The 22994-nt window shown below is 36.0% G+C and overlaps 1 protein-coding gene across 8 annotated transcripts in view; it reads right to left on the bottom strand.

Moving 5' to 3' along the window:
* adgrl3.1 (adhesion G protein-coupled receptor L3.1) overlaps positions 1–22994 on the bottom strand; it is a 203282-nt gene that overhangs the window by 33480 nt on the left and 146808 nt on the right. For 4 of the 8 annotated variants that reach the window (XM_073951209.1, XM_073951189.1, XM_073951177.1 and 1 more), the window contains exons 12-16: positions 14624–14746; positions 14334–14539; positions 14059–14232; positions 9552–9761; positions 5533–5753 (exon numbers count right to left, since the gene is read on the bottom strand). In XM_073951209.1, coding sequence (XP_073807310.1) covers positions 5533–5753; positions 9552–9761; positions 14059–14232; positions 14334–14539; positions 14624–14746 — 934 coding nt within the window. Of the gene's footprint in view, positions 1–5532; positions 5754–9551; positions 9762–14058; positions 14236–14333; positions 14540–14623; positions 14747–22994 lie in introns of all 8 variants that reach the window. The other 4 variants (XM_684028.11, XM_021476346.3, XM_005170942.6 and 1 more) reach the window with 1 other exon arrangement.

A 22994-nucleotide genomic window follows, 5' to 3' on the forward strand; every position in this document is an offset into this window, starting at 1 on the left:
AAAAACACCTTAATTTATGCTCCTTTCCACCTTGGGGACATGCTCTTTACGGTTTCCATGAAGGCGTAGGGATGATTTAAAAGTGTGGGGGCCATATTAAGGCTTGAATGGCTCTGATTATCTGCCAAAAAGTGGGGGGACTAAGTTCTAAAAGTGGCACCTGCATAAGGATCCATACGCTCCAGCTTAGATCTCCACTGTTGGCTCAGCTTTACAGGATCTGCAATAAAGCGGTGTTCTTCTCCTTTCCTCTCTCCCTCTCCATTCAATTCTTGTTTTAAATGAGTGTGACCTAATTCTGTGGTCTGGTGAGACTGTGTGCTTGAGTGACCACCACTTATTCATATGCCACATTCAGCATCTCATCTTTAAATGATGATTTTTGCTGAAATATTTATCTGAGTGAACATCCCTCACGGCTGTGTCTGGCCACTAACTGCAGTAATGCCAGCTGAACAGTTTTCTTTATGAATATGAATTAGGGCAATTTCACCAGTTTGCCCATTTCAGAGCTCGCAAACACACAGGCAACTTTCGGTACAACCTGATCTGATGTGCTTGGCACTTGCAAAATATTTTGCTGGAGTAGACAGCATTAGGAGGATTTCTGAATTGCTCCACTTACTGATCTCAAGTCATTTTTTGTGACTTACTGCTTTCAGAGAGGAGAGGAGAGTGTTTTGATTATATATTTGTACACTCAAAAAAAATGCTTGGCTGTCATGACCCAGGGTTGGGTCAAATATGGACAAACCCATGACAATCAAGCATGAGTGTAGATCATGTCTTTAAGTACATTGATATTTGGTGAACACTACCTGACAAAAGTCTTGTCACCTATCCAAGTTTAGGAACAACAAATAACTTGACTTCTAGTTGAACATTTGGTATCAGAAGCGGTTTATATGAAAGGCAAAGGACTCTAGATTACGCTTATTTTACCAAAATAAAAATATGATCATGCCTTGATTTTTAATTATTTCATTAGGACAGTAAGGTCTGACTTTGCTTAGACAAAAGTCTTGTCACTTAACATAAACAATGTACAGTACAGAATTTAAAGTCATGATGCAGTAGAAAAAGAATAATTATGGTGTATGACTCCCATGAGCTCGGAGGACTGCATCCATACATCTCTGAAATTACTCAAATAATTTATGAATAAAATCATCTGTCAAAGAAAGGAATGGCAGGGCTCCCGGAGTTCATCAAGATTTTTTGGATTCATCTCCAATGCCTCCTTCTACATCTTACCCCAGACATGCTCAATAATGTACATATCTGGTGACTGGGATGGCCAGTCCTGGAACACTTTGACCTTATTTGCTTTCAGGAACTTTGATGTGGAGGCTGAAGTATGAGAAGGAGCGCTATCCTGTGATTTATAATGTGATGGGCAGCACAAATGTCTTGATACCTTAGGCTGTTGATGATGCCATCCACTCTCCATAAGTAGATTAAAACCTTAATTCAAACTAAACTCTTACACAGGGATATTTTGTAGAGTCTATAGTATTGAATACACTTTATAATCCAGCTACCTTAAAGGGACATCATCCAAAAAATATCTGAACACAAAAATACAAAATCATTTATTTAATGTTGGAAATCTGCAACCATTGGCTTCCATAGTATTTTGTTTTTCCTACTATGGATGTTTGGTTAAAGGTCTCCAGCATTCTTTAAAACATCTTCGTTTGTGTTCAACAGAACAAAAAAATGCTCAAACTGGTTTGGAAGAAGTCAAGGATGGGATGAGTAAATGACAGAATTGAAATTTTTGTGTGTGTACTATCCCTTTAAGAACTGAAAGGCATGTGATGGAGGTGATCTGAAGACTCTCTCCAGACAAATTTACATTGCTATGTCTCACTGACATAATTCTGTTGTGTCATGTTGTTATTTACTGTAGGAGTAAACATGTAGAATAAATTTACATATTCATCTAAACATCGCTCTCGGCGGAGTCTATATTCTGCTTGCTTATAATCAGTGCTTTAATAGTTTAGCTTTAATAGTAATTTCATCTATTTTTAACAAACAAACAAGTAAACAAACAAACCAAAACTTTTCTGTAAATATATCTGGACATTCATCAGTTCACCTTCAGCCTATTGTACAGTATGTTATGTTTGTTTTTATTGGAAGCATGGACAAAAAGTTGCTGGCTACAGTTCACCTAACACCCACAAGTGTCCTTAATACAAGCCTTTCTGACACCCCCATGTAGCTGAATTGACTACATGAGATTTAAATCATGTTAAGCTTGCATTCATGAGGTCATTTGCCACAAAGCAGCCATGTTTTTGTCCAAAGTGACTTTTAGGACAGTAATTGCAGAGCCGTTCCCCCTTGAGCAGTCTGGTGTGATGAGTCCGGCTCAAGGACACTGCACTACAAGATAACTCTTTTCCTGAATCACTAATTCCTGGGTTTGAACCTGCAGTCTCTCTAAACCATTAGGCAGCATTGCTAGTAAGAAAGCAGCTGAGTATTTGCAAGCCAATTTAGAAGCCGACAGACACATTTGGACATTACTCTAGTGATAGACCAATGCATTGGCCAGACAGATTAACTGGCTGAGAGCTGTCTTCGCTTGGCCAATTCAAGTGTTACCTCCCCCTTGTGTCAGTCCCAAATCTACCGAGAGCTGTCAATGAATAATGAGTAATATCTCCTTTTTTATTCCTATTAGATTTTAAGCAAATATTGTGTGGAATATCTGTGTAACGCAAGTTCAATTTTAATTATGTAGGAGAGATGTTTTGAGTCAGAAGTCTAGTGTTTCAAAGTGTTTCAAGCCCTCTTCACTTAGAATAATATAATGAATGTGGCCCTTCAAACTAAATGCTATATTATGATTTTGTAACAGCTGCTAATAGAATACAATAAAACTCTATAGCATACACTATATACATAACTAATATAATTAAGGTACGATTAAAAAAAAAAAAAAAAAGTTAAACTCCATCAAGACAATAGTATTTTTTGTAATATTTTGTTTTGATGGTACATTTGAGTTTTAGTAGACTGTCTGCTTAATATCTGTTGATACTGCTCCTTCAACAGACATTTAACTGACTATAAGTAAAGTACATGTCAACTTACACTAACCCTAACCCCAACACTAACCTCAACCTAACTTTCTCCTTATAATCTAATGAGAATTAGTTGTCATGTAGATGCAATGTAACTTAAATTCAACAAACAGACCATCAAAATAAAGTGTGACTGTATTTTTATCTAAATTTTATATCTAAGTAACCACATTATTCTGAAAAGTGAATTAATAAACCCTTTTTCCATATATACAGCTGAAGGCAAAATGATTATCTCCTGTGAAATGGTAATTATTTTGTTAAATATTTCACAAGTGATGTTTAACAGAGCAAGGACATCTTCACAGATTTCCTTTAACAATTTTTCTTTTGAAGAAAGACTCATTTCTTTTAAAGCAGTTTTCAGCTATTTTTCACCTTCATTCATTCATTTTCTTTTCGGCTCAGTCCCTTTATTTATCGAGGGTCGCCACAGTGGAATGAACTGCCAACTTATCCAGCATATGTTTTATGCAACAGATGACATTCCAGCCGCAACATATCACTGGAAAATAACCATACACACTCATTCACACATAAACTATGGACAATTTAGCTTACCCGATTCACCTGTACCACATGTCTTTGGACATGTAGGGGAAATCAGAGCACCCGGAGGAAACCCACACAAACACAGGGAGAACATGCAAACTCCACACAGAAATGCCAACTGACCCAGCTGAGGCTCGAACCAGCGACCTTCTTGCTGTAAGGCGACAGCGCTACCTACTGTGCCACCATCTCGCCACACCTTAGAATTATAAGGTTTCTTGTCAAAATTGAGTACTCTTATATTCTTATTAAATGACAATTTATTTACGTTGTGTAATGTTATTATAAGTTGTTTATATTTTAAGACTTTTTATATAAAAAACTAAATAAGGTTTTATCTACAAAGTCAAACTCTAGTTTGGCTTTATAAGATTCTTTCTTAAGATTTCGAATGCATGCATGAGGACCAATCAGGATTTTTTGTCACTCCACCGGACTGCTCCATTGACAGCAGAGAAGACCAGAAAGAAACACAAAATTGTTTCTTCTCAAAACTGATAAGAAACCTGAAACTAAAAAGATGTGTGTAAATGTGATGATTTAGAATCATTTTTTTTTTAAATTGAGATGTGATTTTCAATTGTACATTGTTGAAAATGAAAAAGTTATATTAAAAAAATTCTATATTAAATGTTAAATATTATTTATGTATTGTTGTATATTAAATGTAAAATATTATTATTGCTTATTAAACTCATTTGCTCAATGTCTGTTTTCTTTTAAAGTCTTTCAAGAGTAAAGCTTGTTTGGCATGCTGTCCTGGGAGAAAGCCCTGAGCTCATAAGATCCTCGAGCCCGGGGCTCCCTCCCGTTTGCAGGGCGAGAGGGAAGTTTGAGCTCGGGTAGATCTCAAGATCTCACCACGCTGCCTTATGGAGGAAAAAGAGGAGGAGAGGGGGTGGAAGGGGGGATTCGTCAAGACGAAGATTAAGGTAAGATGTTTTGGTTTTTATACTAAACTAGGAATCGTCTGATTGGTGAATCATACATTAGCTAATGCGGGACCAGCCGTTTCAATCATAAGCATGTGATCCTCTTGAAATTAGTTTATAAATAAACTTCACTTAAATTTGATATTTAGCCATGAAGAGCAAATACTTGATTTAAATCATGGGGCATATAATTCAATAAATGTAATTCCATAATTCATTTAAAGCATAAACTTCAGTAAATATTACCTTATTAATTACATAAAATTCATTTTGTCACAGTCGTGTATGCTTAATCTGAACAAGAAAATATATATTTTACTAAAACATTAAATAAATGTTACAGAGAGCAAAAAAAAAAAAAACTCTCTCAAACATCAACACATTGATATATAATATCAACAACACCATCAACATGCTTCATCGAATGATCTGCCAGATAGAACCCTATAATTCCAAGCAAAAAAAATATTTTTTTAAATCAGAAGCTTCTATCTGCGTTTACCCTGTTTTTTTTTACCCCAATTGGCAAATGTAAGAACATTTTGATAATTTACATTTAGAGTATATTTAGGGTGTCTGTCATGTTAATGTATGAAAGACAACTGTTGCACGCATATTGTTTGCTTTATGGAATGCAAAAACTTTAAAGCTTAATATCTCAAAATCATTTAGAAGGTGGCAAAGAATAACTGTATTGAAAGGTATTTAAAAAAAAAAATTCTCTCCGTTAAACAGCACTTGGAAAATATTTTAAACTAATTAATATTTTGAAGGAGGGCTTATAATTATGCCTATAACAATCTACAATTTACAACTGCAGCTAAAATTTTGCCTTCTGTTTAGAAAATATCTATTTTCCTAACCAGTGATGGTGAGATTGTTCAAAAAGTGTGACATTTAGACCCTATGTAAGCATTTTACCATGGGAAATAGATCTGTCATTTACTTACACTCTTTCAGTGCCGTAGCTGCGGTAGTCCACAGCAGCCGATACAGCTACTATGACAGCTGGCACTCCATATCCTGTGAGATAGAAGTACTTGGTGCGCGAGTACTCGCTCTCGAACACTTCCACCAGCATGATGTACAGCTGTACGCCTTCCAGAAACATCCACGTAAACGCAGCCAAGAAGAAGAAATGCAGCAGGGCCGCAAACACAGCGCAGACGATCTGTAACAAAGACATACACACAGAGCACAAACGCTGCTCAAACTATCTAGCCAGTATCTGTGTGATCTGTGACTCGCTGCTTTGAGCATTAACCGTCTGCTCTGTTATCACTTTAGAAATTTCCCGACGGATTTCCAACATTTTATCTTTGTCATTTTCCATTTGTCTTTGCTTATATTCTCCTGTCTCCCTCCCACTCTTTTTCTCTCTCTGAGGACACAGTGAGGTTTTTGCGATTAACGAGAGGTCAAAGATCCTCTCCATTTCTGTAATTAACAAGAGTCTGGTGCCCAACTTAACGACTCAATGAATTATGTGTGTTTGACAATCCACTTGTTAAGTCTGACGTCATGAGTCACACTTTCTGCTTCCAAATGCTCTTTCTGGCCATGTCCACATACACATGGGTACTTTTATATACGTTTTTTCCACCATTTAAACAAAACTGTCTCGATGAAAATGCGGAAAAACGTATTGTGATGCAGTGACAAGGGCATGTCAAATCAATAAAGGCAAAAACTCTTGTTTTAGTGGCCACACTAAGCTATGTTTCAGCTATTTTTCCATTCCACTCTTTTTATGAGCATTTTAGAAAATTGCATTAAAAAAAACACTTAATGGAAATGCCAAGATGCACATACATTTTGAAAAAGTTCCAAAAAAAAAAAACTGTAGGTAGGATAATCTTTTTATCCGATAAGAAAAAATGTGCATAAACTACAGGACAATGGAAACATTCATTCTTTCATTTTCTTTTGGCTTAGTCCCTTTATACATCAGGGGTCACCACAGCGGGATGAACTGCCAACCTATCCAGCAAATGTTTTACTCAGCGGATGCCCTTCCAGCTTCAACTCAGTACTGGGAAACATCCATACACACTTATTCACACACATACACTAACCGTATGTTCACACCGAAAACAGCGAAAGCATCAAAGTAGCTGGAAGTCATTCATTTTCAATGAGAGCTGGCGGCGGTAAGCGGCGAGGAGCAGCACAGCGCGCCTTCACCTGTGTGGGCGTCTAGGAGAGTTAAAATCAAGTCAACTTTATGGTAATAAGCTGTGACGCGCGGTTCGGCGGCAAGCAATCAGCATGTAGAAGTCCACCACTTGAGAAGAGTCTAGTGAACACAATCCTGTGAACTTTGGTTCTGACCACAGTTGTTCCCAAGGGTTTAAATATTGTGGTCGCCGGATTTCCAATTATTTGCATTGTTTTGTAACAGGAATATACATTAAAAAGTTACTGGTGAGTTACTGATGTTCATTAATGTTATACGTTTATTTATTTATTTATTTATTTAAAAAGCGGGAATGTCTGGCGACAATACAAAACAGTACTGCACACTGGATAATTAAGTGAAGCAAAGGCACACCACATGCAACTTGATCTCCCATAGTTAAATGAATTTGATAATACGTGTGCAACATTTTCACGCTAGAAAGTATGTTTTTATGCGGGAATGTAACTGATATGATATGCTGCCACAGCCCCTTTAAATACGAGTTTAATGTGTCGAATTTTGACGCTCTCACCGCTTTCAGTGTAAATGTACAGTAAGGCCAATTTAGCTTATTCAAATCACCTCTATCCACACTGTGTCTGTCACTTTACACACATGTTTGTGGAGGACACCACAGCACCTGCAGGAATCCTATGCAAACTTGGGGAGAACATGCAAACTCCACATAGAAATGCCAACTGGCCCAGCCGGGACTTGAACCAGCAACCTTCTTGCTGAGAGGCGACAGTGCTTACCACTGAGCCACCATGACGCCCCACAATGGAAACACATTTACTGAGTATATTCCAGCATGTGCATCAAAAAAGTAAAGCGATTTTGTTTTAACAGGTCATGTGATAACAGAAACATGCATTGTGAGATGGCATTAAAGGATAGGTGATCTGCCTAAATGCTAACCGGTTAGCATAATATCTTTCAAATACAATCCCTCGCCTGTCATCCTAAGCCACGGCTCCTGAAATCACAAACACGCTCTTTAAAGATGACAGAGAGCCACTAGATCATGTCATTTTTTTTTACTTTTTAGTACTTTTCTAATACTACAATTGTGGTTTTCAGTTGTGTAGTTAGCAAGCAAAACTTGTCATCATTATCTCATCAGTCTCTCTCACACGCTTTGTCGTAAAGCAACTACTGTATGCTTAGTGCTTGGCCGCAGGGTGCAGGATATACAATTATTACTAAGCCATACTTACATGCTATTTCAGACTGAATATTCAGAGTAGTATAGTAAACAGTATAGGGAGCGCGTCACAGGTTGTCATGGTTAAAAAATGAACCAATGAGAATATAAAACCAAGTTCACATCAGAAGAGCAGGCTAGGCGGAATAGCTTATGTTTTGTTGTTAAACTAAATAAAAATCGACAGTATCGATGCTGTAAAAGGCACCCGATGAAACTGAAAATAGTCACACCAATCGTTCGCTGAACTATTTCAGTGGCTGAACAACACTTCTGTGCATATAAGTTCGAACCCATTTGTAACAACAAAATCTACATCAGCTTTGTGTGACTAAAATGGTTTTAAAACATAATATTACCCGTCTAAAATAAATACTTTAGCCATGGTGTCATCGTTCCTCCAGCATGCAAAAGAAACTCCAACATTGACTCAGGATTTTAAAAAGTTTTGATTGAGTATTTGTTTTTAGCGATGTTACACGTGTCCACGTGAACGCGGCCAGGGTGAACGCGCATCAGAGAATCTGTCTGAATGGGTGGGCAGTTGTTTAAATTTACATTTGTTGAGAGACAGTTTGGGCTACTTATCACAATTATGAGAATAGTCGGCCCGACAATATTTAATTGGATGAACATTTATTAGTCTTACACCTTACCCAGAATATAAAACTACATGTACATTCATTTAGATCATTCACTTTAATAATTACTATTGGAATGTAAAGAGACTTTCAACCAGCACAACAAAAAATGTTTCTGAAGAACATCACCTACTGCACTTTTAATGGACAAACCAGCAAACTGACCATGTTGTAAACATCTGAAATGATTTTCTGTTAATTTAAAATGCCTTTGGCAAACTCCGTCATCAAAGTGGTTCAGTATTATTACTTTCCAGAACTTTCCTTGAGTCTCTAAAAGCACTGTGTATTTATTGCGTTCCTTTTTCTTTGGTGCAAGTGATTTATTATACAAGAAAATAAGGCCTACGGTGGTTTATGCAGTAAAATTTCATTTTTCTTTCTGATATTTAGTGCCAGTTTGTCAGGAAGTGACTATTTTGTTATTTGCAAATGTTTTATTGTATAAATGTGATATTCCAATTTTGAGCACAAGCCTAATTTGCATCTTGGTGGACGGAAAAATAGCTAATGTTACTGGAGTTTCTGAACATCTTTACCTTAGCAGAAGTTTCTGTTTCAGTAACCAGATTTTCGCATGGATGAATGATCAAACGGCTTACAGAAAAAGCTATTTTTTTAAAGAAACTGCGGCTTTGGAAATAACTGTTTAAGTGGACAGGGTCTCAGATGCTAAAAGTGTGAAAACAAACAGCTTTAATATATCCTCACTGTGTGACATAATCCTATTGATAATCCTAACATGATTGCAAAGTTTTAAGTGATCATCTTTAAAAAATTGTCAGACTTTGTGAAAGATTTACACCAATAAATGTAAAACATAAACACCATAAGTGGCTATCGATATTGAGCCTCCTGGACCCGGAAATAGTATTTCACACATCACAACTGAACAAGCGGATAAGCGTAAATCCCTCAAGTGTGTAAATGCGGAGTTGATCTTACAGGCTGGTCTGCACGGTTGATCCCGGTGAGGAAGAGGGTTTCGGCAATAAAGAGGGAGATGCAGAGGTTTTTGTGGATGGTGTTCCTGTCGCTTTGCAGACCACGGAAGAAACAGAAGGTGAAGATGCAGATGAGCAGGCAGACCAGAGACAGCAGGATCCCCACCCACGTTATGACGTCCAATAGCAGCTCATGCACCTGGTCTGCTTTCTGAAAACACAGGGATGAAGGAGAGAGACATGTTAGTCAAATTCTATTATAACCATCTACTTTTCAGAACAAACCTTCAGTCTGTTAAATAACTGTTTATTAGCAACATCATTTGACAGTTGAAATATTACTTAAACTGTATTTGTAGTAGAAATCTTATGAATTACCCACGCAGCATTCAAAATACACTGAAAATAATATTATTATAATATATATTATTACATTTTATAATAATCGTGTTGTTACACAAAATATAATACATTCCTGTCAGTAAAAAAGAATGATTTTCAGTAGTCATTACTCTAATATTCTATGCTTTGGTGCTTAAGAGCCACTAATTTTATAATATTATGCCTTTAATTGCCTGCTCTACCACACGGTTGACCATGTTTTTAGTGTTTTAAATAGTGACTGTTAAAGTCATTTAAAGAATAACTGTTTTAAAGAATGATTTACACACAGAAATGTTGGTTTACAAAAAAAAAATAAAAATCAAACAAACATAATCCTGTTGCACTACTACACTTCGTTTTGGTTTTATTGTAAAAAAAAAAAAACAAGAAAAAAAAACAAGAAAACTTGAGAATAAGAATCTAAAATATTTTTATGGCACACTTTAAAAAATAAAGATAATTTAGTGTTCAAATTGTTTTATTTCGATTATGTTTTAAAATAAATTGGTCTTACACTTCATAGTTTCAATATTTTATAGTATATTTATTAATTTTGGTACTTTTACCAAAAACTGACATATCTACAGTACCATTTGGTAGAGGTGGATATTTTAGAAATTATCGGAGGTTTTAAAAAAAAATCTTGGTGTGGCAGTTAAAGGTTATCAATTCAGAGAACATCTGTGTTCTTATATTTTTGTCTATACTTTACTATTTTTTTCTATATACTTTATTCTTTATGCTACAATAAAAAAAGACCATCACTTATTACGTATTATTAATTTTGAATATTTTCAGATGTTTTCATTGTAATTTGAACATTTTAGCTATTTTGTTTTATTTTTGTTCATTTTTTACTACTATGTATTTTGATTTTATTTAGTCTTCAGTTATTCAGATATTTTAATTGAACTACAATCAATTTCTTTCCCAAAAAATAAAATAAAATGTTCTGTGTACGGCATGTTGTTGGTAGCCTGCTAAATCACTTAATTTTATTCCTAGAAAGGAAGTTTCTTGCTGTTAGAGTTCAGACAGAACACTGCACTCATGGGCTCTTTACAGGCCCAGATGGAAAATGCAGAACTTTTTAACAATTTCTGCACTGATTTTGGAGGAAAATCTGCACAAACTGATAAGCGCCGATAGTACTATACTCCTACTTGCAGCGGAAAGTCTTATCAAATAAATAAAAATATTTCATAATTGAACATAATGTTTCACTTGGTAAATGGCGAGCATTCAATTTCTGCTGTGCCACAGATTGCAGGCCTGGGTTTGTGGGAATGGCCCATTCATTTCCACGGCACTGAGAAATTTGGAGCACTGCGGTTATGACAAGACTCAGTGTTCAGTGAATGTGCGCAGTCAACCCTGCACACACACAAGTGCACACACACTAAATGGTTTTATTAATCATTCATACGTATATGCAACATCCATTAATGCAGCCTCAAGGGTGTGGGTCCAAATGATGTGTGCGCGTGCGCGCGCATGTGTGTGTGTGTGAATGTTTAAGGTCAATCCTCCCCTCTGCACACAACATTTACATTTATGTATATCTTGACCTTTTGCCTTTACGTTCTGCACATAAATCATTTCTTCAGTCTATTGCTGACATGCACACACATGTGCACAAACTCTATGTACGTACAGTACAATACATTTGTCCACACTACATTAAGGGTTTCGTATCTGTTTTGTCATTTTTATTCCTGATTTTATGTGCATGTGTGTGTGTGTGTGTGTGTGTGTGTGTGTGTGTGTGTGCGATGAATATGAGTGTCCTGTCTGAGATAACACACTGCCCAAGGCAAGAGCCCAGTGGCTTCAGGAGAGCTGTGAGGTCTCTCTTAGTGCTGGATGACGTAACCTATTGCAGTACCAGTGAGTGCGGTTCAAACTTTATTTTACCGGTCTGCTTGTAAATCTCAGGTTCATTGTAAAGTATAATAATAATCAATCTACTGTATGCTGTGAGCGCATAGATTTCAGCTTAACCAGTTCCCATCCATTTAAATTTAACCATTTAACCAAATTGATCACGATGACCTACCAAGTCCATTTCTGCTCCAAACGATCCCTAATAATTAAATAACCACGCACAAGCTAATAATGAGCTATAATAATTCAAAATTACAAAACATGTTAGCACCTCAGTGATTAGTGTGTAATTTGCTGTTGATAGTCACCTATAGCATAGGTGACTCATTTTATGACAGATTGACACATTTAGTATGTGCAAGGTAATATTTACAACATTATCTCTTTTTGTCCGGGTTCAGCAATCATTTGTAATGTTAATGAAGTACTCACTCAACTCATTTGAGCTGATGCTGTTTGATAACTTTTTATATAAGTGTATTTGTTCATGTAGGCTCCAGGAAAAACCACGTGTGTGACTAATATTCTCTGAAATGTCTAAACTAATTGATCGCCCTCTGGTGGCTGGATGCAAAACAGGGTGGGTTGAGGGAGTATTTTGATACCTCTTAAATCACTAACTGAGGCCAGACAGAGTATTTTAGCTGCAATTTGTCTACAGTGGAGATGTCTCATCCATCATTTATTATAGTCTAAACTATTTACAGAAGCTGTGGATTAAAGTTAATAATGGTTTCTAGCTTCAGTTTCTCTCTCGCATAATGTATTGTCAGGAGCCAAAGGTAATCATTTTTGTTTTGCTTGTTTAGTGTCAAAGTTGATTTAAGCTGAATATTTTGCCACAAAAAATAATTATATTTTGTCATGTGTAGTAAGCAGTGTTCGTCCCAAATGTCCTTCGAAGTGCAAGTCAAAATATTTCTGTTACATCCATTTCTTTTAGTCCATTTTACATTTTTACTCTTTTCTCTAAAGCAGGAGTGCCCAAACTTTTTCTTATAAAGGCCAAAAACCAAACTTGATTGAGGCTAGTGGGCTGAAGGTAAATATTGTTGACATGGGTACTTTCCTAATTTAGAAAACACTGCTTTATATTACTTAATACAGTAATATAATAAACTTATTACAGTAAAAACAAAACAATCTCATTCATAACAGAATTACACTAGTTTTGCCTTGATTTGCTCACCGATGTCTTCTGCATTGTCCTCTACCTGACAGAATTTACAACATTTAATTAGAACATTTAATTTCAGATTTTTGAAGCTCAGCAATAAAACAAACAAACAAACAAAAAAGGTTACCTCAAATTAGAAATGACGATCTTTGTGTTAAAAGCATTTGCCCCAACCCTTTTCATTACACTCACTCTTCTCTCAGCTGGGATGGTGGGCCAAATCAAGGGTTAAAATGGCCAAACTTTGGCTTACAGGCCCTACTTTGGGCATTTCTGCTCTAAAGCATGTAATTTAGTTCATCGACAGCATTTCAGCTGATGCTCATGTGCAAAGCAGTAGTTGAAAAATTTAAGTTGAAATTAAAAGTAAACAGAGGTTAGAAATATTGTCCTTGCAAACTGAAATGAAACAATTTTACTAATGTTGACTTAAAAAAATGAAAACATAATACAAAATAAATAACACATTTATTACAACTAAAAAAATATTACTACATTCTAATACACAAAAATGGTAAAAATTACATGAACCATAAGTTATGTTGATGTACTTCCAACTGATATTAAATATTGAGTAGGGGCGGGGCTTTCTTTTTATGCATAATTTCGTTGCAGCAAACTAACAGTAAGGGGGGCATGGTTAACAATATTGTGGCTAAAGCCATGAAAACTGATGAGAAGCAAATGGTCAGATTCTGATTGAAGATTAATAAAACAAACATGTTTTATTACTATTATTAATTTGCACAGATTAATGGTTCACCTAAAGAATAACAATGTGCTCTAATGAGATAAACATTTTATTTTTTGTATTTCAGACAGACTCTAAACTGTAGCAGATCAAACTTAAAAACCCTTGTAGTAATACCTATTTATAACCTAAAATTTTGCATTATATTAAAAAAATTTTTTTTACATAGTATTTAACACTGTTTAATCTTTTTAGATCCATTTTGTCTCATTTTCATTATTAATAATCAATTGAAAACATCAACATCATACCATAAAAATATGCAAATGTGATTGTTGAGATTAATAATCATAACCTAAATCTGAGACATACCTTCACCTCCACATGGGCCATAAGCACAGCAAAGTTGGTGAGGTGTGTGCAGGAGCAAGAAGTGTGGGTGCGGTTGGTGCCCAGCAGTCTGCAGTCCTGAGTGGACCAGAATCCTGTCATGGTGCGTTTGGAGTAACTCCAGAAAGAGCAGTTTGGATTGAAGTTCTCTTCTGACTGCTGGAATGAAAATATGCGCATTATTCTCTTCATTATAATGATGGAAACACATTATAAAGCAGATCCACTGAAGAATAAAATGTAAGCAATTATAATACCTGTATGTGCTTGACAGTGAAGACCACAGGTTCAGACAGGTAGACCTTGTTACTGTCTTTATTAATGGCTGCTGTAATAACAGGTGAGTTGACTATCAGGGAATAGTTTGGATAGGCGGCTTCGCTGCCAAGACGCACGCTTGCATTCTCTGTGGACAAGTATTGGCCGAGGTTCTTATAAAGAACCAGCGCCATACGGATCTCACCTACGAAAGAGGAACACAGAAGCAGTCAGTCTGGAAGCGTCAGTATGGGAATTAATCGAGGGCAGATGGACAGTGACGGATTACCATTGCGTCCTTGCTGTTTGAGTGTGTTGGCTGAGAGATGAATGGAGTTGCCGGTTAGTCCAGATTGGGGGAAGCTTAGATCTGCCAGATTAACATCTGTACTTAGCCGAGCCACCTCCAGTTCTGCAAAACACCAACACAAACATGGTCATATTCCGCCACCTATCAGACTGGAGGACTCATTTTAGCTCTGTTTATAACACAGCCATTTAAAGCGTACTTCTTTTCATAGCTTGCATGAACACATGCACTTCCACTGTGAAAGAAATATTCATCCTTGTCTAATGTCTGTGCTTTCTCTGGCCAAATGTTAGGAGCGATAAAAAAGTCTTTGTACTCATTTAAAATTGACTTATGTGTACGTTTGATCCCCCCGCACATGTTTCTGCAGTCGGTAGTTTGTTGTTCTAATTCTGTCTTCTCTTTTTCTTTTTCCTGGCCTTGGCCTTAAAAGCAGGGCCTGAACTGGATCCCCAATAAATTATTTTAGCTAAAATATGAATGACACGTCTGATTCCATACAAACAGTTCTAATCATTTGTGTGAATGTGAACTAGTTTTCATTTGTCTTTAAAACGGCAACACCTCCACATCTAAAAGCAATATCGATTATCGGGCTCTTGTAAAGCTGGCTATAAAAACGGAGACTAATTAACCTCCACTCGGAGTTGGGAAGAGAGAACTTTCTATTTTGAGTGGTAATTTTCTCATTCTGTCTTTCTACTATATTTATCTGCTCCATGTTGGGTTTTTGTATTCAGCATAAATTATTTAGGCTTACTCGTTTTTCATTATTAATAGGCCTGGTTCTATGGGTGTTCTCAAACGAAAGCAACCCTCAGATGGAGCTTTAATAATAGCATACTGGCAAAAAGAATATCATCAGAGGCATTTACGTATGAATCTACTGACCGCTCTAAACGCCGACGTTCATCAGGTTCTGCATGCTGTAGTGTAGATGAGATGGAAATAAGAGATTCACTGAAGAGAACAAAACTTTATAGGATGGCAGTGATCTATGATTACTAGTGACAGCTTGTTAGAACTAAAGAGCGCATTTTGCATGCTTTCTACATCCATTAAATCCATTTAGTATTTGTATAAATCCTTTATTTTTCATGTTACAAGGAACAACAGCCATCTACACAACAAAATGTTGCTGTTTTATGTAAAAACAGAACTTTAAAAGCTTAGATGCTTTTTGTGACATTATAAAATGACAGTGACAGTGAGATCATACAGTGAGCTGGGAAGCCAACTGATTATTTAATGTTCTAATATTTTTCTAATGACATTTCAATGTATTCTGGATAATAAATAGTGCATATTTATGCATATTATGATTATATGGTCTATTTTGTTTAAGTATTCTAAGACAAACCCCTTCCTTCCAACTTCAACTGTGAATTTCTCATTAGAATAAAAAGCTTATTTATACAAAAAGCATAAAAGACAAAGATAATCATAGAGCTAACTACATTAGCACCCACACCAAAGCACAATTTAGAGCAGGATAGATTTTGATTGGTTGTCAGTGTTTTCATTGTTAATTTTCTAGGCACACATTGTTGTGAATGTGATTCCACCCATTTTCAATGTTGTTATCAGTTGTTCTTCTGTCTTATATTACTGTTGTTGTTAACAGTTCTGAAAAAGGGATAAAATGACAAAGTCTGTCATCAATCAGTGTATCTTCCGTAACTTCCGTTTAAGTCTCTATTCATTTCTTACTTCAATTGATCACAGAGAACAACTTTTAAAGAACATTGGTAACTAAACCATTGATTGTGTCCATTGACTTCTTTAGAGTTTTATTTTAACTATAATAGAAGTCAATGGGGACCTATGTTCCTCAAACACATTTTGGTTTCCATTCTTTAAAGTATCTTTATTTGTGTCCATCAGAAAATAAAAAGAAATTCATAAAGGTTTGAAACAATGTGGCTGTGAGAAACTAGTAAGTAACTCATTTGTGGATGAACTATCCTTTATTTTGAGAAGATATGAAAGAGTTTATAAAAAGTACTGAATGCAAACATGCTGATCATTTTCAGTGCATTTCTAATTATTCTACAAGCTATCCAGGGAAGATACACACTATTTTACCACTTTCGCTCACATTGTGTATTAAACTCTGTGTCACCTCTCACACTAAATGAATATATTTAAGAGCGCACCAGTAAGAACACCCACCTATTTGCTTCAAGGTAAATTAATGTTAATAACGTAATGTAAATTCATTTACGTTTGGATTCAGGTCACAGCAGAGGTGACAGCTGCTAAAGAGCTCACACTAGCATAGATGGTGTGTTGCAGAGACATTAGAAGAGGATCTGTTCACTCGTGCTAATGTTATCATTTGTAATCGATTTCAAATGAGGCTCCTCTCTTTTCAGTTGATGTGATAAGAGCCAACTGAGTCGCCGGTTTTAATTTAACAATTTCTTTTTAATGGAAGATAAAAGATGCTTTGCAATCTCAAACTTCATTACAGTCCACGAAGAAAAATACAAGAATATTATATCAAAAGATTTACATGTGATGTGGGTAAAGCAACAGTGGTAAAGTGGCAGAGCTTATCCCTGTATTTTTGAGCATAACGAAATGTACTTTTATTACTTCTGCACTGAATTCATTTCACACAATGTACTTCTTGTGCTCAAATAAATCACTCATACTCTGTGTTTCTGTCTATTATTTTACAATTAAAAAATAAGTGGTATGTGAAAAGACTAAAACAGTTGTTAGAAACCTTCAGTACACGTGGTTATCAGACTGCTTCTCCAAAAACAAGGAGAGGGAGAAAAGCACAAGACATTGTCTAAAAAAAAATTCCAGAAATGTCATTTTGCGATATATTGCCATCAATTTCCAAACATGTACCCAGGGGATGTGTGGCTTTTGACTTATTACTTTTCGGCATTGCTCCAGGACTAGTTTCATATATTTGTTTATGAAATAATAAAATGTTTAGTGTGGTGTAATTTTTTTTACATTACCTGAGCATTATAAACTTTAGATGATAGATAGTAAAGCCCAAAATGTCTTCTTTTTAAAAAATACATGAACTGTGAATGTAGACCAAATTATTCAGCAACTGTTACTGTTTTAGTTTAGGAAGGTCATTTTTTAGAAAGTGCCTCTGACGCTGAGGTAGAGAATGACACTGATTTAGTCACGGACAACTTTTTTCAGAAATCCTATATTTCATGCTATCTTAATCAAATTGGAAATATTTGTTTGTATATGGATTAAATATGGATATGGATAAAAAACCATTTGTATATAAAGATCGTCAAGTGTCTTCTTTCCAATGATACCTAATTTTTGTTTGTAGCTCACTGGGGTCAAGAACTGTTACCTCCTCAACTCTGCGTACCTAGCCCAATACCCCCATAAGTGGTTCAATTCTCTCATCAGTTAGTTAGAATAGAACATATTTTGCATTGATTGAGACATTTTTCTTTTTTTTTCTATGATTACTGACATGTCCAGGAACCAACTAAATTATTTACAGCATCCCAGACCACACAGAACCTAAAAAATACACTTTTAAATTTGAGTTTACAAAAAAAATATGTTATAACACAGACAACATATACAATTATTTTATCATTTCAACAATGTTTTATGAAAATTCAAAGGGTTTTCTTTTAAATGATAAAAGAAACTTTTGCATTTACACATCTGCATGTGGATTTGAGAAGCTTTTGAATTTGGGTGGGCAAAATCCAGGTGGAAACCTGGAAACCTCTTAAAGACTTTAAGAGGTTAGATTAAACTATAGTGTAAGATAACACACACAGCCGTCTAAATAAATAGGCTATAAAATACACAGTTGATCAGTTAGGACTATTAAAAAATTATTTAAAAAACTGTACTGAAAGAAAAAAGCACATGAAAGAATGCTGCTTATTTTATTGATGTGCTTTAATTTTAGACAGTTATTTAAGATTTTTTAGTTACAAAATTAAAGCCTACTAAAGAAATATTATGTTGGCACGGGATCTGAGCAGTATTGGTTTACCGGTGAGCATGAGCAGAAAGAAGCACTTGCTTTAAGCAGTTAGCGACTGAGTGGAGGGCATGACCAGTGGAACACTGCTCAGCTCCACTCACATGCTCTGGATGCTACAGTATATCACTTAAGTATGTTCACTATGTACATAACTGCCCCCTGCTGGTCATGTCTTTCTTAAGTTAGACCATTTTGTGCTGTGCCGCGCAGTATTGCAGCACTGCGTGTGTTCACGTTCATTCACTCGCGCATTTCCAGTAGCCACATCTTTAGGTGTAAATCTGTAGGTGTAAATAAATAAGTGAGTGCTGGATAACAGGTTGAGGCTGATTAATAATGAAATCGTAATTTGTCATTGTTAGCAATAATGAGAGATTTTACACTCTACATTACTAGAGTGCATATACCAATAGAAATAATCAAGTCTCCCCATCTAAACATGAAGAGTGAAGATTTTAAGCTTTTTCATTAAAAAAACATACACTTGAAAAAGAAATAAAAGTATCCACAAATCAGTGTGTGTGTAGAAACGCATCAATCTATTAAACACCATCTATAAATCAGAGTATTGATTGTCCAAGATGCTTTAAGACATTGCTTCGTGAACAATGTTTATTTATCGAGTTTAGATGAAAGACACTTTTGGCTGGCCAAATGGCTTTATAAATTCACTTTGAGACATGAAAGTATGTGTGTGCATGTGCGAATGTGGTATATCACATCAGCGTGTGAAGTCTACAGTTCCCAAGGGGAGCGATGAGTTATACAACAGCCGTGCTATAAAGTTATACATCTTTAAATCACATCTGAATCTGAATGTGTGTGTATGTGTGTGCTCGCATGCGAGAGCATTATTAAAATCATTTTCCTCGTATCTGCAGGTGGTCTCTAGGCCAAGCTACAGGCGGTTTATGTAATTTTCTGTCCAGCTTTGTAATATAAAGTAGCCCTGTATGTGTCTGTTCGTGCACAAATGTGCGTTTGATGAATTACAGATTCCTGTTGCACGTTAAACCAAATAAAATCCTCATTAAAGGCACATTTTTAACACCCTTCCGATCTCATTTAATAGATGATATGTTTCTGTCATCATTACAGTCATTTATATACAAGCTGCATCACACTATACCTCTCTAATAATCAAAATGATGTTCTAATTATGCAAGTCAGATGGTGCAAATTTTCCCGGTAGAGATAACATATTGTATATCTTCGTCTGCAGATGACTGAATTGCTGAGTTTTGACAAACTTAGCGTGATCTTACTCTTCTCAGACCTGTCGTAGAGATGAACGCATCACGGATTACCTGTTAGGCATTTATTTCTGGTCTAGGGAAAGAATATCCTGAATAAAGGAATATAAAAAAAGAATATTTTGAAGCGGAAAGAGAGAGAAAACACAAAGAAAACCTAAAGTAATAAACTCACACCCCCCAGGGTAATGATCAGAGGGATACGGTCTGTGTTTGTGTGTGTGAGAGAGAGAGAAAGATCCATAAGGAACAGAACGGCCCAGTTATATAAACCACTTCAAGCACCGCACAGCAGATATGGTGCCTTCAAAGCAGACACACACACACACACACACACAAACACACGCACGCACACACACACACACATAGGCTGCAGGGGTGCTCACACTGTGCTAACCTAATTAGCTGAAACTAGTCTTCACAGAAAACTGTGCACTGAATCACACATGTGTAATCCATAAGCACGCTCTGTTCGAAATCAGACAAGTCGTTCGGATCGCTTTTAAAAGATTTAAAGAGCATCCTTTGTCACCTAAATATGACAATATCTGCATTCGGTTTCTAAAAAAAGCCATTTCCAACATATTCTCTGCTCTTTAGTGTACACATTCATTTAACAAGAACAGCTCGCAGCATAAAGAAAGCCTTAAAGAAGCAGAAATGAGAGAGAGAGAATGAGAGCAGGAATACGTTTCTCATTTGAATAAACGGATAATGGTGGGAGATTTTGTCTGCGAGATTGGGATTGGCTTTCGGCGAAGATTTGAGATTGAAGATCAAAAACGAAGAACATAATGATAAAAACACTATTTTCTTTTTACTGAAAGGCTTATGTATGCAAAAAAGGATTTGAGCTCGCTGCTGAAAAGCATCTAAGAAGTTCTGCATATTCATTTCTTGATTAAGTCTTATGTAAAAGACACACAGACATGTACGGTTGCATAAGTCCATGTTTCATGACTTGTTTTTTTTTTTTTTTTTTTGTATAGCACTAGCTCCTAACTACAGTTCATGTCCGGTCTGTCTGTAGCACACAATGGAAATGAATATGCTGAGTGACATGACACAATCTCCTCAGTCCAGATGTTTTGTTCATGCCCGATACACACGTGTTGATAGGTGTTTTTCACCAATTAGAAAAAAAAATAATTTAAGGCTAATGATGATCAAGCTAAAACAACAGAAGCAAGCAAATCCCAAAATGAAGTGTTGCAGTCAATTGCTAAGTGAAAATTTGTGTGGTTAACATGCACTCTTAGAAATAAATGCACCAAAGTTGTCACTGGAGTGGCAGCTTTTTAAAATATACACTCTTTCTATTTACATACTAATACAGTCTGTTCATTTAAGATACCAATGGGGAATTTTGGTTACAAAGGTAAAAATAACTTTTTATTTTTACTTTAAACTTTTTTTTTTTTATGAGAGTGCACCTTGTGTTTAGCACTTGTTGACAGATGTTGCTTTCTTAAGAAGTGCAGTTAGCTTAGGCCCCGTTTACACCAATACATTTTAGTGTTAAAACTGCCTCTTCTGAGTTTTTGGCGCTCAAAAACTCTGGGGTAGTGTGGACAGATGCCGTAACAGTAGCAAAATTTAGTGTAAAAGGGGCTTTAGATCTAGGGTGCATTTACTGAGCAACAGCATTGCTATATCATACACTGCATGAAAACCTAGATTTTCATCCCTGTGAATGTGAGAAAACATCTCAAATCACATGCAATTTTTGGCCATTCACAGGTTTGTAGGTATCGTTTTTAAACAGATTGTTCACATTGAGATTCAATAAGTACAAAGCTGGAATCATATCAAAATTTAGCTCGAGGATATGTTCCAGTACCTTCTGTATTTTCTACCAAAATGGCCAAATGGTTACAAAAACAATGAATGAATGTACCTTTATCTTTTTTACATTTGAAACAGAAGTCTGTGGCATTGGCAAACATTTTCTTAATAGGTATTGCTGTACATTTTATCCAATTAAAAAAAAATTAAAATTGTGCTTATGGATCCTAAGAGAGGTGCATTTCAGGTATATATTATTACATTCAATGTCCCAGTCATTCTCCTCAATAGTTTGACCAATATCCTTCTCCCAAGTCCTAGCCAGGCAGAAGTGCAAATGTTAGACAAAATGTCATATATCCTTGTTATCAATTCTTTTAAACAAGATGCATTATATATGGAAGGATTTAATCTTTTTTCTGGTTCTCAGCTCTCCTTTGTCCAACTTTGGTTTTAAAAAAATGTTGCAATTGTAGATATTTATAAAAATTGGATATTGGAAATTTATATTGATCTACAATCTGTTGGAAAGAGTTTATGGTGCCCTCTAAAAATAAACAAGACATTTGAGAGATACCCAGTTCAAGCCATGCTAAAAAAACAGTGTTTTGCAATGTTAAAGGTATATGTTTTATGTTTAAACTTGTGTGCTTCGAAGTGTAAACATTTAAAGTGCACATTTAATAATTATAATAATATTAATATTAATAACAATAGTAATAATAATCATTCATTCATTTTCTTTTCGGCTTTGTCCCTTTATTAATCAGGGGTTGCCACAGCGGAATGAACCGCCAACTTATCCAGCATGTTTTTACACAGCGGATGCCCTTCCAGCTGCAATCCAATGTGGGAAACATCTACACACACTCATTTACACTTATACACTATGGACAATTTAGCCAACCCAATTCCCCTTTACAGCATGTGTTTGGACTGTGGGGGAAACCGAAGCACCCGGATGAAACCCAGGCGAACGCAGGGAGAACATGCAAACTCCACACAGAAACGCCAGTTGACCTAGTGGAGGCTCAAACCAGCAACCTTCTTGCTGTAAGGTGACAGCACTACCTACTGCACCACTGCGTCGCCAATAATAATAATAATAATACCACTTCCAACAGCAACCTAGCTTTCCCATGTGGTCTCACTTCCAGGTACTGACTGGGCGCAGCCCTACTTAGCTCCAGTGGGTGACCATGTGAGAGTTGCAGAGAGCTAGCTGCCAGCTTGTTACCACACTGGTCACTACATATACTGCCATACAAGGGTAGGTCAGCCAAGAGTTATGTCCCTATTTGGGAAATGTAGTGCT

This window comes from Danio rerio, chromosome 1, assembly GCF_049306965.1.
Source record: "Danio rerio strain Tuebingen ecotype United States chromosome 1, GRCz12tu, whole genome shotgun sequence".
NCBI classification, from domain to species: Eukaryota; Metazoa; Chordata; class Actinopteri; order Cypriniformes; family Danionidae; genus Danio; species Danio rerio.